General features: G+C 43.4%; 1 protein-coding gene across 1 annotated transcript in view; it reads right to left on the reverse strand.

The window, feature by feature from the left end:
- The window catches only part of FAM171A1 (family with sequence similarity 171 member A1), a 97,673-nt gene extending 89,090 nt beyond the window's left edge, over nt 1-8,583 (reverse strand). The window contains exon 1 of the mRNA XM_068405346.1: nt 8,092-8,583. Within this exon, the coding sequence (XP_068261447.1) occupies nt 8,092-8,185 (94 nt within the window). The 5' untranslated portion in view covers nt 8,186-8,583. The remainder of the gene's footprint in view (nt 1-8,091) is intronic.
- Nucleotides 8,584-18,609: the final 10,026 nt, after the last annotated feature.

Genomic DNA, 18,609 nt, shown 5'->3' on the forward strand with positions numbered 1-18,609 from the left:
TTGCAGACTGCAGACACCTGAGTTAGGTGAGATGCCTCCTGCCCTGGATGACAACTACATATCCCTTGCATGAGAAGTATTACATGCACACATCAAGTACAGACTGAAAGATGAGATGTTTGGATCGTAACCTTTCACTTTGCACAACCATTCATGGTATGGTGGAGAGCAAGAGGGCTGGACAAAACTGCTGATACATTAATTTCCTCCCAGCAGCAGTCCAAATCCAGCATTTACCTTAATTTGTTGTTGGTTTATTATCAGCAAGTCTCACAACATCATCTGAGAAATACTTGTGGCTGTATTAGTATACGCCCTTGCTTATAAAGGATGAAAGACACCATTTTTTCAGTAATGACAATCTCAAAGGTGGGATGAAACAAGAGGGAGCTCCCAACACTGCTATCACTTCTGTTAATTACCGCACAAAGAATTATAGAATGGTTTGGTTTGGAAGGGACCTTAAAGATCATCTAGTTCCAACCCCTCTGCCATGGGCAGGGACAAAAGAGAATTTAACTTGAGGATGCCATAGAATTCTTGATCATTTTTTTTTTCTAAAAATAAATAAAATGCCTATATATCAAGGATTTAATAGTCTGTTGTTTCAGCTAAGAGTTCACAGAATCATATCATAGAATGGTTTTGGTTGGAAGGGACCTTAAAGATCATCTAGTTCCAATCCCCCTGCCACAGGCAGGGACACCTTTCCACTAGAACAGGTTGCTCAAAGCCCCATCCAACCTGGCCTTGAACACTGCCAGAGAGGGGGCAGCCACAGCTTCTCTGGGCAACCTGTTCCAGTGTCTCACCACCCTCACAGTAAAGAATTTCTTCCTAACAAAGCAGGAGTACCTTATGCCTCTACCTCTTATTTATCTCAGCATTTACTGACTGTCAAGGTAAACTCGCCTTTACTGTTAAACACTGCTATTGTATTACTCTCACTTACTATGCAGTACGGTAGTTCTCTGCAATTTTGTGGCTAGAACTTAAGAAAACTGGAAGCATTTTGCACGTTCTTGGATTCAGCTCCTTTGTTGTCCCCAGGAGAAAAGGATGCTGCTACTTGCTTCCCCTTGGCTTCCCCTCCCCGCTAACCAGGCCTCTGTGTCTCCTCAAAGCCTGGTTCCCACAGGGCAGAGAGACTCAGCTTGGCCCCTACAAGAGTCACTCCAAGCCCAGCAAGGTGTATGTGGGGTCCCCTCTACTGTTACCCGCTCTTGCCTCCCCATCTGAAAAACAACCATTACAGCAGCATAGCAGAGTTTTCCATGGTGCAGGTTCCTACTCACAGTGACAGGGAGGCTTCACCTCCTGGTGTGTGAGAAGTACAGATAATAGGTAATGACAGGATTTCACTCCCCAGTATGCCTCCACAGCATGGCACAGACAGTGACAGCTCACAGAACTGCAAAAGCTAAGAGCAGGAACAACTAAAAGATAGCTTCAGTGTTGGATTTCCAGGGACTTTTGTGCCCTGTCTGGAGAGACTGCTTCTATTCAAAACATACTTTATATCCACCGCAGCTCTGTTTAAATATACCCAGTCCCCCAAGTAACTAGTGAGGGAGCCAAATTTACAGACTATACTGTACACGTATTAATTTTTCCTCCAGATCATCTCAAGATCTGTTGCTCTTCAAGCTAGAAAAAAAAGTGACAGAGGTACATCTGAACCAGAACATTGACATTTTACATGAAATGAAAATGTAGCTCTATGTTGAAACACACTTAAATACTACTTTCAAGGGCTCAGGCTTGCCATTATGTAAAATATTAAGACAGAATCATATTTGAAAGTGAAAGATTCAATGCACTTATTAAAAGCAACAATAAATTACCATATGTTCACATTCTTATGGCTCTGTATTAACAAATATATACGTATCTTTCCAGTTTCCAATAAAACTAAAGATGGTGTTTGTAAAAAGCACACGTATAATGTTTATTACCCATGCACAACAAGCCAGATATCACATTAACTGAAAACGTAATGTAAACCAGCTTACAGAAAAATGTTTCTGGAATTTCTGAAGAAAAAAAAAAGCAGCAGTCAGTTCTCTTTGTTATTTCCCAATCCCAAATGTTTTATTGTTATTAGCATGCATTATATTTAGTATTATAACACCCATTTGTTCTAGTAAATACAACCCTTTACACAGGCTTCCCGCCTCCCTTATTTGTGCTCCCTGATAGGTAAATGGTAAAACTGCTGAGACCTGTGGGAGAGGCAGAATACCGACAGTGCGGTTCTCTCAGAAGTTGCCTTTCTTTATACCAGTTCTTCAATGCAGAACTGATACATACTGGAGCAAAAGGAAATTAATCCTACAAAAAATGCAGCTTGCATAAGGTAATCAGTGTATAAGGTAACAGAAATACTCAAAGTGCACACTTGGATTTCAAGTTGCAGGTACTTTGGAGAAATAATTTAGTTTGCCTTTGGCTGTCTGGAAAAATAACTATCTCCCTAAATTATAAGCTCAGGGTACATGACACAACTGTGTTGATCAAAAGGACTAATTTGAGATACGTGGAAAAGAAGCATCATTCCCAACCATACTGCTACCCAACGGCCAAACTTGGGTTGGATAAGCCAAGATAATGTGATATCTGGCTTGTTGTGCATGGGTAATAAACACTATACATGTGCTTTTTACAAACACCATCTTTAGTTTTATTGGAAACTGGAAAGATACGTATATATTTGTTAATACAGAGCCATAAGAATGTGAACATATGGTAATTTATTGTTGCTTTTAATAAGTGCATTGAATCTTTCACTTTCAAATATGATTCTGTCTTAATAGGGTTGTTAAGAAATGCCATTAAAGCTGAACCACCAAGCTGCCAGGTACCGTGCATACCTATACTGCCACGACCTACGCATCGAGTTTCCTTGCCATGCGTTTTCCTCTCAGTTTTCTTCATGTACCAAGACTGTGGCTAGTCATTGCCCACAGAAGACAAGAATAAAAAACTAATTCGAAGTTTGTACTAACAGAAGGCAGAGTGACATTTCTGCTCAATGTGCCAAAACTATCATAGATTTCTTAACTTTTCCAACAAACCTAAAAGCACAATCCTTCTTCCTGCCCAGCACACAAATACATATACCCAGGCTTCTGTTAAATTAACAAGCATATGGTAAAATTGCATTTCCTTGCTACCAGAAACCTCTCCCGTAGAGAGGGGGCTGCTATTTGAAACCATTCACTTGGCCAGAAGTTGGCACAGAAAGCAGCCATCCCTAAAAATTTCATGAACCATGTTCTAGTCTCAAGCAGTAAGAGGTGTCAGTGTGAGCTTTAAAGAAAAAAAGACAAAAGAGAGGGGGGAGGGAGAAGTTCGTTTTAACCTTTGTGTTAGGTAACACATGGCAATTAACACCGTCTCAAGACACAAGTGGACAAATGACCACAGGGAAAGCCAGCATGTGAATTTGCTGTTGCTTGACAAGTGCCTACATATACTATTTAAGGTAAGTTGAATTACCTACAGCAAGGAATTACAAGCCTAAAGGTGAACACAAATGTTTAGCAGAAAAACCCTGCAGTTTTAAACCCTCAGCTCACCTAGGTAACTTGTTATCTGACTGACAGAAATCAGTTACTAGGCACTTGCAGGCATTAGTAGTTCAAGGTAAACATGAAAAAAAAATACCTAGTGCTTACCTGGATCTGAAAACTGATAAAACCAACAAATACCTCATCCTCATTAAGATTTTACAATACTATCTAGTACTAAGTAAACAATTTGTTCCTCCACTAAAATAAAACATCTTTTGTACTGCTTTACAGCAATTTAGCTTCTACTCTTATGAGTCCATTTGTGGTCTCGGTGAAGTACATGTTTGCATTTGAAGGTCATTAGTAATTTCCAGTTGATTGTGAAGGGAGAGTACAGCAGTGCAAGACGAAAGGGAGAAAGACTTTATTTCTGCATCATCTAAACTTCATCATCATGGCTAAAACTGCAAGCTCGGGATAACTGGCTTAAAAAAAACAAACAAACAAACAAACAAGCCTAGAACTCAAGGGTCTCCACACAGCTGCTATTGTGCTGTCCAGAAAAGAAGCCTTTACAAAATGTCCAGCTGAAATGGTGGTGAAATTAGCTTTCACAATGTCAAGTAACATAATGGCTGTTTGCAGGCAGGCAGGCAGTTCCAAACAGTAGCATTCAAGCATCAACCCTCCTGTCCTCCATGCACACAGGAGAAGATACTTAGTGAGAAGATTCTCACTAAGCAGCAACAGCTGAACTTTTATTCACCATCATATTAGGGAAAAAAGCATCTGCCTGATCTCATTCTGGGATTACGAAGGTGTGATATCCTGAGCATACCCATCTACTAGTAGACTAGTTCTTGAACAGGGTGCTATTTATTACTCAAATGTTATTTTATTATTCATAACTTCTTTGTTTTGAACAACTAATAAAATACGAAGACCAATGAAGACATGAATTAAAACCGATACTCACTGCAGCAGACAAAAGTCTGGACTTTTGTCCAGAAGTACTGGAAGTACTTCTTTTGCAAAAAAGAAGTACTTCTTTTGCAGAAGTACTGGACTTCTGCACTACAACACAATATTCTAGGATTTATCTCAAAAGATCCTCCCTAGCATCTACAAATGAATCACCCTCATCATCTCCTGCAAAGTAAAGTTTACAGGCGACAAAGAAATCTAACCCCTTCTCAGATTACACTGATTTTGCTCACATTCTCCCTGGGTTAGTGTTACCTCTTCATATAACTCTTATTTCCTACTTGTCAAGGCGCCCCAAGTTTAAAAGGGATCTGTTCATATGCAGAAAACTCACTGGGTATTTTGTCTGTACTCATCAGACAAATCACCAATTCCCAACAGGAATGCAGCTTAAGGGTTGGGTTTTTTTTGTTTCAATAAAATTTCTACACATCCATTTCAGCATTCAAACCAGTTTAAATTCTGGAATACCTGATAGAACAATTAAAAAACAAACAAACCCACCAAAAAACCTCAAAACCATAATTTAGTCCTCATCTGAAACACTTGCCGGGTTTTAAGTATTTGAAAGAAGTTGTAGCTAAAGCCTCATCAATCCTAAAGTGTTCCTTCATGGACTTCTAACAACCTCACTGCTGGGGCTCTAAGCATCAACACTGACAAAAATGAACAACTTATCTGTATGGATTTTGCCATATTAAAGAAAATGAGTTACTGAAACTTAGAGGGTACCTCTGTGACCTTCAGAGGCCGCAACAGATCTGCATAATGAGTCAAATAAGGTAACAGCATGCCAAAGTCATCCGATTTTCTAAACAGGGTGCTAAATGCAGAGCTTAATTACCAGGACTTTCCATATTCATGAATTATGTAATCTGTCTGGCCGAGCAGAATTTGAAGCTGGGACTGTCTGAACATACAGCTGGGAGCCGCAAAAGAGAGAAATGTGCGATGCAAAGCATCGCTCCTCATCCCTTCCTTAACCAGAACACCAACTACAAATCCCACCTTTAAATGCTCCAAATCCAAGACCTATTTATTTGGTCTGTTAACACAGGCATGGAATATCTTAACTGAGTCTCATCTAGTCTGTCCCACCATGAGGAGGGCTCTCTGCCCGAGTCTCCTGCAACCTGTCCAAAAATAAATACTGCAGCTGCAGCAATTACTCTCTGATGGCATCCTCTGGCTTTCTCACCTCCACCTTTATTCCAATCCCTTGGTTTTTCACTACTTTCTCCCCAACCTCAAGGGGAAAGTCAGTCATCTACGAACATTCCCAAACTTTGGCAATGGCCCTTCACCTGTAGCTACAAATATCACCACAGTGCTAAAAGCACAGGAGGTAACAACAGTTGGTTTAGGTTTTACAACCATTTAGCACTTAGTGCGCTCTGTATACTAACAAGGAATGTGCCTGGTACCAAAACTCTTTTCCCCACAAGATGCCCACACCTGATGATTAGGAACTTATTCAAGGCTACAAGCTGGCATCGCATAAACTTTCAAAAAAAGACTCATGGTAAGTAGCTGGTAGCTAGTGAGCAGAACACACTTCAATATGACATTAGCTCTACACACCCACTTACCAATGTACATGTCCAAAGGGCAAAGATTGGGCTCATAAATAGACTTTGGAAAAATTATACTATCCATGAAAACTCAGATGTTCTTACACAGAAGATAAAATTAGACCATTCTATTTAGATATAAATGTTCTCTACTCACTGACATAGCTGCTATTACCTAAATAATCAGCTATCAGGCTTGATGTGGATGTAGCAGCTACAGAGACAAGTCTTTCCACATACCATGAATTGAGCTTGACAGTAGAAGATGAGATTGACAGAGCAGTTGAAAGGCACTAATTTTTCCAATACTTCGCTACTTTGATCACATATATAAAAGATTTTCCACGTGATACAGAAATTACAATAGATTTTGATATTACCTTGGTATCTGAAGTTCTAGCTTCAAGGGATGAACACAGTTCTGTTTTTCTGGCACGCTTACCAATAAACTCAGTACACTCCTGAGTTTACTGTCCTTTGACTTATAGTTTAGTACTTATTCCAGAACTGCTATTGTTTCGTCCTCAAAAAAACCCCCAGAATCTGACAGTACACTCGATGTCATATTGCCTAGCGGGGTAGGGTTTGCTACAAGATACCAATACCTTTTGAATACTCTGTACCAGAGCACAGGCCCCCAGATCTTTAGTATATCGCAAATACAACCACGAAAGAAGAGTTCAAAAAGGTTACTTTTAACATTTTCCTTCTTGTGGCAAGCATCGCTTACTGATTCTTACTGACATGTGAGACAGGAAAGCTTAGAGAACAGGACATAAGCGCACTCTTCGCGTGGTGTGCTTCCACCCCACCGCAGGGGAAAGGATGCTGCCGACCCATCACCACAAAACCTAAGCCGGCATTACGATCTCTCATCCCAGATGATACATTTAGCCACTTGACAACACATGCCACAAGGCTAACACTGACTATGGGGGAGGACATGTTTCCTCGTAAGCACGTTTCGTACCCTTAGGTAGACAAGTTTTCTGCTTTCTAACATAGCCACAGTCCCAGCAGGCGCGATGCTGACACAGGAGCCCTGTCGGAGCCCGGCGGGAGGAGGCCGATGGAGTGGCTGCCCTCCTGCCACCAAACGCAAGGCCGACAGCAAGCTGGGCACGGGCGAGTGTCTGTCCCCGCCAAGTCTCTACACGGGTGAGGGCTGGAGGGCAGGTGCACCTCGCCGCCGAGGGGACGCCTCACCGCGGCACCTGTGAGGACCAGGGCTGAGCAGCCCACGGCAGGACCCCGGCCCGGCCCAGGAGCTGCCCCTGGTGCCGGGGAGCCGCCGCGGTCTCCCAGGAGGCTCGGGCACTGTCCCCGCTACAGCTTCTGCTCCCGCTCGGGCAAGAGCGGAGGAGGAAGACGGGAAAGCGTCTCTCCCCGCCTGCCGAGGGGCGCAGCGGCCGCCCAGCGCCGTGACAGGCCCCCGCCCGGCCGGCGGGCAGCCCACCGCGCCGAACAAAAGGCCCGGCCGAGGCCCGGAAACGTCCCGGGGCGGCGGGCCGAGCCTCGCCGCCAGCCCAGGGGGCGAACCCCCAGCTCGGCGGCCCTGCACAGCCGGGGACAGGGCCTGCGGCCGCCGGTACCCCTCAGCCTGCCTCTCACCGCCGCGTCGGGCCCTGCAGCGAGCACGGCGGGGAGAGGGGGAACCGGGGGAGAAGGACGCAATGCAACAGCTTCGGCGGCGCTGAGAGAGAGAGGGGGCAGCACAATGAGGCCAGCGGCAGCCCCTGCCCCTTCCGTTAACAAAAGCTCCCCAGTCGCGGGGCTTGCACCCGCCTCCGCCGCAGGGCTGCCTTCACCACCCCGGACCTGGGGGGGGGCTGCAGCGGGCGGCTCTCCCGCTGCGCCCCGCAGCCGGCGGGCGGTGGAAGCTGGGAGAGGTCTCGCACCGCCCGCCGCCAAACCCCCGGCGCGCCCCCCCGCCAAGTTTGCCGCCGCCCGCACAATGCAGCCCCCCGCCGCCCCGGGGGCCGCCGCACAAAGCGGACCAGTCCCGCCGCCCTTTCCGCACCGACCTTGAGCCGCCTCGGGCGCCCCTAAGGTTTTGGTCACCGCCTTCCACACGTTGCAGCCCAGCAGGCAGAGGAGAAGCGCCGCCGACCTGCTCATTTCCACCCGTCGCCGCCAGCCGCCGCCAGGGAGAGAATCGCCGCCGGAGCTGCTGCCCGGAGGAGGAGGAGGAGAAAGAGCCGCATCAGGGGCTGGCCCGCTCCGCGCCTCCCTCCATGTTGCCGTGCGCTGCCCCTCCTGCTTTCTCCGGCTGCTGCATTGTCGTCCCGCCGCTACGCCCCGACCTCCGCGTCCCGCGCTGTCCCCCCAGGCGGGCGGCGGAGGCGGGGTGAAGGAGAGGCGCGCGTGCTCCGCCGCCCCAGCTGCCTGTCTGGTTTTATTTATTAATTTTTTTCCCCCGTTTATTTCTCTCCCCGCTCCCCCGGCAGGGGCAACCGGGCTCCGCCGTCCGCTCCTTAACCCTTTGCAGCACCCCCTGCCCCGCGCGGCGGGCCCGGGAGGACACCGCCCCCTGCCCCGCCCCGCCCCGCCCCGCCCTGCCCTTCCCGGTCCGCCGCTGGGCGAGGGACGGCGGCTCCCCGGCGAGCAGCGGGGCCTGCTGGGCGGCCTCCCCGGACCCCGCCGAGCCTCCTTGCCCCGCGAGACCCGCTGCCGATGGGGGGCAGGCGAGTGGCGCCGCGGCGGCTCGCGCGCCTTCAGCCGCAGCCCAGCACGAGGGACGGGGGGGAAGAAGGCCGCGGTGGCTCCTAACGGCGCGGCTGAGGCGTGCGGAGGCACAAGGCCCCCCGCGGCCCAGCCGCCGCGTATGGCCCGCCGGCCTCGTTCCCTGGAGTTTGTTTGTTTGTTTGTTTTTTAAAAAATACAACGAAAGAACAACAGAAAATGCATCCATCTACAGTTTTTTATACAAAATTGTTTAAAAAATGCTATTGCAAACTGCACAAGAAATGCAAAGTTTGGGGTTGAAATGCTGGCTTTGAAGGCTGAGGTCAGCCACGGCTCTGCCACGGGCTCGCAGAATCCCCCAGGACGTAGCTCTGTGGTGGCCTCCGCCACTGCACTGTACAGGGCATGACAGAAGCGGCACTGTGGAAATTGTAGCAAGGGCAGGGACAGTCTCCCGGGGGGCTTTCTCACTGGTATATTTTGCACCATCCATAAGAGCATCTCTTGGTGTACTTTTCTCCAGGCCAGTGGTGACAGAATACAAGGCCACAGCACTCACTCCTCCCTTCCTGGGCTCTGCTGAGCTTTATGCTTCCGAGGGGAGGGAGAACCGGCACTCCTCATGTTTCCTCTAACGCAGAGACTGCTGCTACAGACAGCTATTACGGCAAGTCTTTACACAGCTGTGCAAAGCAAAGCCTCTGCCCCACCAGCTCACGGATTTCCCACGATCTGCTCCCAAACACTCCCAATGCTTCAGTTTGCCTGTAAGACTGAAGTTTGTATATCTAAAAGTTTAATCTCTCACAGAGGTGTCTTAAAACTTTAGGTTTTATTTGTAAAGTCTATTTTGAAATAAAATCTGCCATAATAATGCAATGTGTTATACATTTATTTTTAGAAAGCATTACAGTTGTTTACTTTGTCACTTCAGTATTTGACCAGAGTAGCTATACCACAAGCTACAGGTTGTTCCTTTTATGAATTTTATGAAATTATTGTGCCCCAGAAGTGTTAAAACTGATTTTCTGATTCCTTTTTAGAGACACTCCAATTGATTACAATATATTTCACTCTGGTTTTGCTGTTAAGTTGTTCAGATACATTTTCTGAGAGTTGATAAATATGATGTAGACGTTGCAACTTTATCTTTTTCTCCTGAGAATTTGGAGGATTTATTTGTGAAGCTCAGTCCTATAAGAAAAGTAGGTACAAAAAGGCTATTCAGTTCACAGAAGAGACCAAATGAGCAAATACAGATCATCTGATCTTACTCCTGCTTATCATAAAACAAAGATTTCAATATTGTAAACTCATGTCATGTCTAAACAGTTATCATGTACCAAAACTGATCAAAGTTTAGGGGCTGTTAGTGACTGTGAGGCGACTCCTTCCTAAAGAAAGAAGGTTGGCCAGGTGGTAATCACACATATAGCATCTTTTTTGAGATCCTATTTCCCTTTCCCTGGATGTCCACGGATTTAAATTAGTATGAATAAGATGAGCTCATAGCTAGAAACTTATATAAAACCTATTTCTGTCTGTAAGGAAAGCTAGAGCAATTTGTTACAAAGAGGAATATGCATTTTCCTGAATATAGTTGCATTATTTTCACAGAAAACAGATACCACAGTCCTTGCAACATCAGTGGATAACACATAATGATTGGGACTGGAAAAAAAAATTAGGTATTACAGTGAGAAATAGGATATTGCAATGAATTTTGTCTAGAAGTTACATTTAAGAAAGCAGAAAGCCATTTATATAGGCCCTTCCCTTAATCATCTTTTACAAAAATAGAAAATTTTGCTTTATCACTGGTAAACAAAAGGTCTGTTTCAAGACTCAGTTTTGGCTGCATTTGCTCACTTGACCCATTATGCAATGTATTTACAGTTCAAGCAAAGGGTATTTCCTAATTCATACTACAAGCTACAGGCATATGAAAGGTTAACTTTTCATCATTGCCTTCTTCCATCAAAGAAGAAAGAATACTGCTTGGGGCCACTCGAGGTAGCACTTTCCCTTCTCCTGTGGCTGTGCATTGGGAACTACCACAACTCATTGGAATTACAGACTGCTTTGGCCTTCCTATGTTGTTTTGCTACCTAACTTGAATAAGCAACCTTAAAGTTATACAATTCAACTTTATTAGGTTGGTGGTCTCATAGTTTTGGGGTTTTATTTAGTCTGGGAAATATAGCTCATCTATACGGATTCCATGACTAAGAGATGTCATCATATTACATCTACCATTTCATAAAAGCCAGTTAGACACGAAGAAAGGATAAAGGCTTTTCTGGAAGTGGTTATTCACAAATCTCATATTTTCAAATTATGTATAAGTTAATATCTAGATCTTGATATTACAGTATCCCATCTAACAATAACATGGCAGAGGATGAAAAGAAGACCTGTATTTTTTAAATCATATTCCCATAAATATTTTGACCTACCTAAGTGAGATGTGGATACCTGATCCTAAATAGTCTATGCAGATTTTGAAAACACAAGCTATATATAATACCACACACTCCCTGCATTAGCCCTCTTTATTACAACCCAGATGTACTTATAGACTATGCTGGGCACACAGGGCTTGTCTCCTTCCTGAATAAGCTAAATTTATGTATATATACACATAATTATATGGTAGCATTCTCATAAATGCACCCATTCATGTCATGAAACTGAGCTATTCCTCCAAATAACTTCTCTTGAAATGATCTTTTCTCCTGTGCTTCCGTGAGCACTGAAGTATCTAACACTGACATACTGGTAATGCCATTGATTCCTGGATGAACACTCCCTGTGACACATGGGATAGTTCATGCCTTAGAGCTCGATTCAAATCCTCTGCAAACAAGCAAATACCAGTTATACTCCAGTTGCACTTTCATGCCTTGTTTGCTGATACCCATTGACACCTTTAGACACCTTTAAAAAAAAAAAGGAGCCAATTTACTGCAGCCTGAATAAACACCACAGGAGAGGTGTCAGTAAATAGTATTAATACAATAACATGACCTAAGTCAGGCTTTAGTGAGAGCTCAGCTCTGACTCTGGTCATACATGAGCCAGCAGTGTGCCCTTGCAGCAAAGAAGGTGAATGGTATCTGTAGCTGCATTAGACAAAGTATTACCAGCAAGTCAAGGAAAGTGATCCTTCCTCTCCACTTGGCACTGGTGAGGCCACACCTGGAGTGCTGTGTCCAGTTCTGGGCTCCTCAGTACAACAGAGACCTGGACATACTGGAGAGAGTGCAACGAAGGGTCATGAAGTTGATGAAGGGACTGGAGCATCTGTCCTATGAGGAAAGGCTGAGAGAGCTGGGTCTATTCAGTCTGGAGAAGAGAAGGCTCAAGGGGAATCTTAGTAATGTATACAAACACATGAAGGGAGGGTGCAAAGAGGACAGAGCCAGGCTTTTCTCAGTGGTGCCCAGTGACAGGACCAGAGGCAACAGGCACAAACAGAAACACAAGAGGTTCCCTCTGAACATCAGGAAACACTTTTTTACTGTGAGGCACTGGCACAGTTGCCCAGAGAGGTTGTGGAGTCTCTATCCATGGAGATACTCAAAAGCTATCTGGGCACAATCCTGGGCCACCGTCTCTGGGTGGCCCTGCTTGAGCAGGAGTTGGATCACATCACCTCCAGAGGAGTCTTCCAATCTCAACCCTTCTGTGATTCTGTGATTTCTATTTGAAAGAACACTTGAGCCCTAGCACTTATAGCGCAGTGGGAACTAGATGGCTGGACCTATTCCTACCCCAAGGTGGGAAAGGAAATTTTTCCTTTCTACAGCAATTCCTATTTGTCCAGTCCACACTGAGGCTACACACTGTTCATTTTTACATTGTACAAACAATGTAAATTACATTTTAAATTGTACAAACATTTCCAAACAGTTGACCATTCAATTCTTGCATACTAATGTACTTACAACATGATTAGCTATTAATCAGGCTCTCTGTACCAATCATTAGTAGATAGATTCTTCACTTCAAAGAGTGCCTTGAAGAGTATAGGGCTTACTTTGAGGTTAGGCTTATAGTTAAAATTTTCAGTATTCTATGAGTAGTTTCACAGACACTTTTGAATGGTATGCTGAATATGCTTACATAAAAATTGGGTCTAATTAGTTCTTTTCTATTCTCTCTTACAACTTCTAGTACAGTTTTTCATGTGGTATTATTTCCATGTACACAAATGTAAATTATGAAAGCAGTGCTCAGACAGCCAATGACAAATTATAATTGATTAACAGTTCAGTATTTCCTACATAGCAAGTGAATTCAGTAAACCAAGAGGTGCAAATATTTGTAATAAAGACATATCTCTAGCAAGCTGTTATCTAGCCTTTCTGGTTGTAGCACCAGTCTGTGCATTTGAGAATGGGTTTGAAGTACTTTTACCATTTCTAGCAGAGTCCTTGTTTACCAGTGCACAAGTTACTTTACATATGGAAGATCACACAAAACTAAATCTAAAAAAAAAAAACCCTGAATGTCAAGAGTACAAAGCCCTGAAGATTATTTTGCAATGCTCCTGCTAAGCTGAGCCAGCTACTGATTATGTGGTATTCAACATTTCACATGAAAAATATAGAAGCTATTTCATCCTGGATCTTTCAAAGAGAAAAGCAGAGTTTTATGGCAAGGACAACAATAACTTCCTACCCTTACCAGAAATCTAGCAGTGTTTGAGTATGACTGTTGTTTTAGTTGTAGCCATGCTGAGAGTGGATACCAAAACATAATGCTATCTTTGGCATAAATATTTTTTACCCTGAAGATCTCAGATCATTTCAATATTGACATACACATGCTGTGCTATTAATATGAAAGTCAACTAGTGCCAATACATGCTCATAAATGTTTGCCTAAGCAAGACCTAAGTACTTGTTTACATAGGGAAGTCAGTGTGGAACAGTTATGTGGGAAATACATCCTCATATCTGACTGCACACTAAATCCCTTGGTAGACAACTGGATGTGGACCAGCTCAAGGCTTCAATAAATATTAGAGCCAGAAGTAGGTTTCACTGCCCTATTTCTATATTAAATAAAATAATATTTATCTTGTGGGAGCTACCAGAACAGAACTAGGCTGAGATTAAAGAAAAGATCTGTAAGCATTGCCTGAGGTTGCACAGCAGAGGCTAGGAAGGAGTCTTGAACTCAAAATGAAGGTTTTAGGAGGCTAAGCTCCAGAGCTGAGAAAGGACTAGGAAACAATGGTAGATCTGAAGCAGGGATGAAAGGATGACCAAGGAGTCGGTGGGCTTTGGGACAGGGGAAGGAAGGATGAAGGAAGGACTGCATGGGGTCTGTGGAGCTTTTGGGAACTATAGGAGATATCAGCATCTGTGAGCTTGTGCCTCTCCCTCCAGCATGATCTGCTCAGAAGATGAACAGATCCTCACTGTCTTCCTTCCCAGATACCTTCTCCCTCTTAGCAGAAAGAGCAGCCTCTGCTCCTGCCAAGGGAGACAACACATGAAAGCAAAGAGCAAGCTCAGGGCCGATAGCAATGGAAAGGGAGAGCAGCACCAGGGAAGAAGTGAGAGAGTAGTGACTGTCACTACCAGCAGATCGCATACTCCCCTTCAAAGTGGCCACTGTCCCTCACACCCCAGCCCTTACCTTAGCAGGAAGGGCAGCAAGTCTGGTCCTGTGCGTAGCTACAAAAACCAAAGTCCACTTCTGGGAGCAGTGAGCTCTGCTTAACCCCATTGACAGGTAAGCTGTGAGGAAACATCTGTCCCTTACTGGGGTGAATGGCAGCTCCTGTGGATTGCTGCCCTGGGCAGCTTCCTACATCAAAAACTACTTTTCTATGTCAACACTGTTTTTGCAAAGCCTCCTTAGAATAGCTGAGGCACAGTTTGTATTTCCCTGAAGACTGAAACAACTAGCTGAATGATACTCTATCTTGTAAGAAAAGGTCTGGACTGACCCCAAGGACTCTAAGGAGTCTAGGGCAGAGGTTTTCAGAAAAATGCTCCATATACTGCTGTTCAGCATTTCCCAGAGGAGAAAATGCAAATTCAGAAATACTGTCCAATAACCTATCACTTTTTTGAACCGACACGTACTTCTGCTGGAAAAAACATTTGGTGGAAGCATACAGTGAAAAAGGCTTCCAGACATTAGTCTGCCAGTCCAATGCAGAAATGCTAGTCCTGGTACCAAGATATTTCCCAGTGATAATACATGTCTTGGCAAGCCAGGCATGGATACTTCAGTTTGCAGCCACTGAGTTAGGGCAGAATATATTCAAGTGTGCAGCAGCTGGAAGTCTCTCTGTGAAACATGGGGAGATGCTAAAATCCACACATGGTGATACAATCAGATCATTGTTTTATAAACTAAGGAGTTTTATAAGAGCAGTGGACAGGCCAGAGAGGGCATATAGCCTTGTGGACAGCTTACTAACAACAAACAAGCAAGAACCCACTAGTGCTGTTTTGAAAGACAAAACATTAAAGTAATCCAAAATTAGAACACTGACAAGCAAATCAAGGTCTCAGTATCTGACCACAGATGCTCTAAAACAGAACTGTAGTTATGATTCTTTTTAACCTCTGCCAGTTCCTGCTCCAGCTCTCATACAAACATGCAAAACTTTAGTCTTGCTGAATGCTGAGAGGCTAAGCATGTCCTGGTCTTAAGATTCAGTTCTTGTATACCCAAAAACATAGCACCATGTATAATGCATCAAGTGCACAGCCACACAGAAGATTGTTTTTCTTACTCTTTACTGCATTACTTTCAGATTTTCAGTATCAGTAATCCTAAATGTCCAATTAAAAACCAGACACCTCACCTCCTCACATCCCCAAATGGAATTATTTTGCACATTTTGTGACTGGCAAGGTTTTATTTTAACCTCTAGGGTAGTAATGTTTTCCATCTTTTTCCTGCATTTCTGAAAGCTCAATTTAAAACAAACAACAAATATCTGAGAGTATCTGATGAGCCCCTGGCTCTGAGAACTAAGGATTTAGTAAGAACATCAAAAAAATTCTCAATAAAATAATAAAAGGTGAGAAAATTCATACTAAGGATTGTTATAAGGTCAACACAGACTATAATTAAGAGGAAGTTGTTATTCAGCTCAAAAATCCTTCTTTTCCCTTTTCTGTTATTTATGGCTCCATTAGCTGAAGGGATGACTCTATCATTCGGATATGAGCTAGGAGAACTTAACAATTTCTCTGGAGAAGGCTTGATTTACACTCTGCTGGACACTACTGATGTGATTGTCTGAACTGCCACAAAACTCTTATGATACAACAAAAAATATGTCAGATTTAAATAAACTGAACTATCTTTGTGCTACATCAAAGGATGGCAAAAGCACACCAGCAAAACAGCAGTTTTCTACAGTGTCATTTCGGTGTGATGCTTTACTAAAACCACTGTCTTCCCTAAAGCTCTTAATGGCTTTTGATTAAATTTAAGAGCCTCCACTCTCTATTTAACTGCATTGATGAAATACACTCAAAGCAGTTTAGATCCGAGTTCCTCACCCCTGAATCACAGCGTTGCTCTCAGTTGTCTCTCACCATGCCACCACAGCAGTACAGCTCTTCTGGAAGTTGAAGGAGATACAAACACCTGTCCAGGCACAGGTCTCTTTGGGGAGTTTGTGAGTGCCTGTGCTTCCCTCTGCCTCCTTATGACAGTTCCTTCTGTTCTCTCCCGCTGAGTCAGCAAAAATAAAATGCAAGAGCGTCTTGCTTAATGGCCTTGAGCTGTCATTAAGAAGTTCTGTACAGACTGTAGTCTTTTAGAAAAAAAAAACCACTTTATAAATCAATACAAAACTGGCACACATTGTTCTCAGAAGCCATAATCTTAGCAAGATTTTAAAAACTGATTTTCACTAAAGTTCTCCAGTTAGTTGTGTCAATTCTGTGGCTCCCTTCCTCCCATCTGCCTGTTACCTCTGCTCTCAGACCTCCTCTCACCCAGGACACCTCACTTATTCTCACAGTTTCAGCTACTGCCTACATTACCAAAATCTCATTTATATTTCTTTTTTGTTACTTCAACCTTTTGGATTCAAGCACATCAACTTTACAACTGGAAATTATAAGCTTCTCCTCAAAAACCTTGTCCTTTCTTTTCTTTTATTATTTAAAAACTGCTTACTGTTACCTCTTGCCCATACTTCTAAACAGCACTTCCATTTTTTTCTTTCTCTTTCTTCCCATCTGTTTTATCTATCTCATATACTTATCCCAGTTTATCTTCCTAAACTTAACTTTATCCTAAACATGCCTACTTCCACAGTCTTTTTCAAGCAGTTTTACCTGATCTCAGTTACTACAGGTCGCTCCCCATCCATGCCCACCTTCCTACTTCAACCTATTTCCTTCTTTAATCTAAATTGAGGAATGGTTGTTTTTGACCGATTGGAATTCACCCCTTATCTTTGTTTGGTGTCAATACGCCTGCTGACTCAAATAGACAACGCTGCATTGGTTTGATTTGTTGTTTCTTCATAAGAACTGGACACTTACCATTTTTAAAGTTAAAGATCAGGTTTTTTTCAAATGCAGTTATGCAGCAGCTTAAAAATAATTCACAGTTACTGGTAATTTACAAAGACAGAGAATTATATTGTAATCCTGGAACTTCTGTAAAGTATAGCCTTCCAGAGTCTGTCTAAGCTTGACCTTTAAAATATTTCAGGTATTCATTTCACCATATTATGCCACCAGTCCTTAATGGAAATGATTTTTGGAATATTTTAATTTTATCTACCTAGTTAAAAACAAAATATTGAGGCAATTATTGATGTAATTTTTCTCCAGTGACTGGTCTGCTGCATCTGGTTGCCACACACATCCCATCACAGTTTAGTAATCTCTTAGACAGCTACAGCTGTGCCAGCAAGTGCAACTAGTTTCTTAGCTCCCAAGGGCCCAGCTTTGAATTAGCTAGTGCTAAACAGTGTCCTTCCCACCTCAATCAATGTGATGCACATTGCAAAGCTGGTTTTTTTTTCCTTCTGTCACTAAACTCAAGCTCATTATTAATGTCTTCAAGCTCACATAAGAGTTTGCTACCAAGTTGTTTCATATGATACATAAGTATTAAATTCTACAATATTAGTATGTGGAAACTGCTTGTTTTTTTCACATGTATTTATGCTTATAAATGGTTCTGATGGTTTACTTGCTATTATTCTGAGTCTTATGATTTCCAGAGCTCATTGTCTTGGGAAGCATCTTGGTATACTCATGCCTTTTCCTTGTCCTGCCATCTCCCCTTATTTTGGAAGTAACCAAAAGCCAAACCCGTGACCCTTAAGATTTTCCCTGCAACCGTTATGCAGGGAAGTAAAGATAGTCACAGTCATGCTGTTTTCAGGTTGCCCCTGAAGACCCTGAGCACCCCCATTCTCTGTGCATAGCACAGTGGGAGGAAGTGATGGAAATGAGAGAGTACATGTGAAGCAAAGGGTCAAAGGTGCTTCTGGCAGGGAAGGAAGGAAGGCAATGTCAGAAACCAGTTGGAGGAAGGTCACCAAAGGACTGATGAACAATGCAAGTGTGTTTGCCAGCTAGGGGAAGAAGAGATGGCAGTGTTCTCTATGGCAGAGTTTAGGAAAGAGCTACCTTAGTCCTCGCTTTAATGAAAAGGAGATAGCAGCTCTTTCACTATGCATTTAAAGTACAAATGGTAGAATTGAAAATGAAGGGGTTCACCTGGAGACTAAAAAATTAAAAGGCATTTCATTATTATATTTAAATACTCTTCCTTTTTTTGTGGTTCACTGCTTTTCTTTTCTGAGTGCACTGAGGCTGAACATATTATGTAATCTAGATTCAGCCAAGAAG

Source organism: Nyctibius grandis, chromosome 7 (genome assembly GCF_013368605.1).
Source record: "Nyctibius grandis isolate bNycGra1 chromosome 7, bNycGra1.pri, whole genome shotgun sequence".
NCBI lineage: Eukaryota > Metazoa > Chordata > Aves > Nyctibiiformes > Nyctibiidae > Nyctibius > Nyctibius grandis.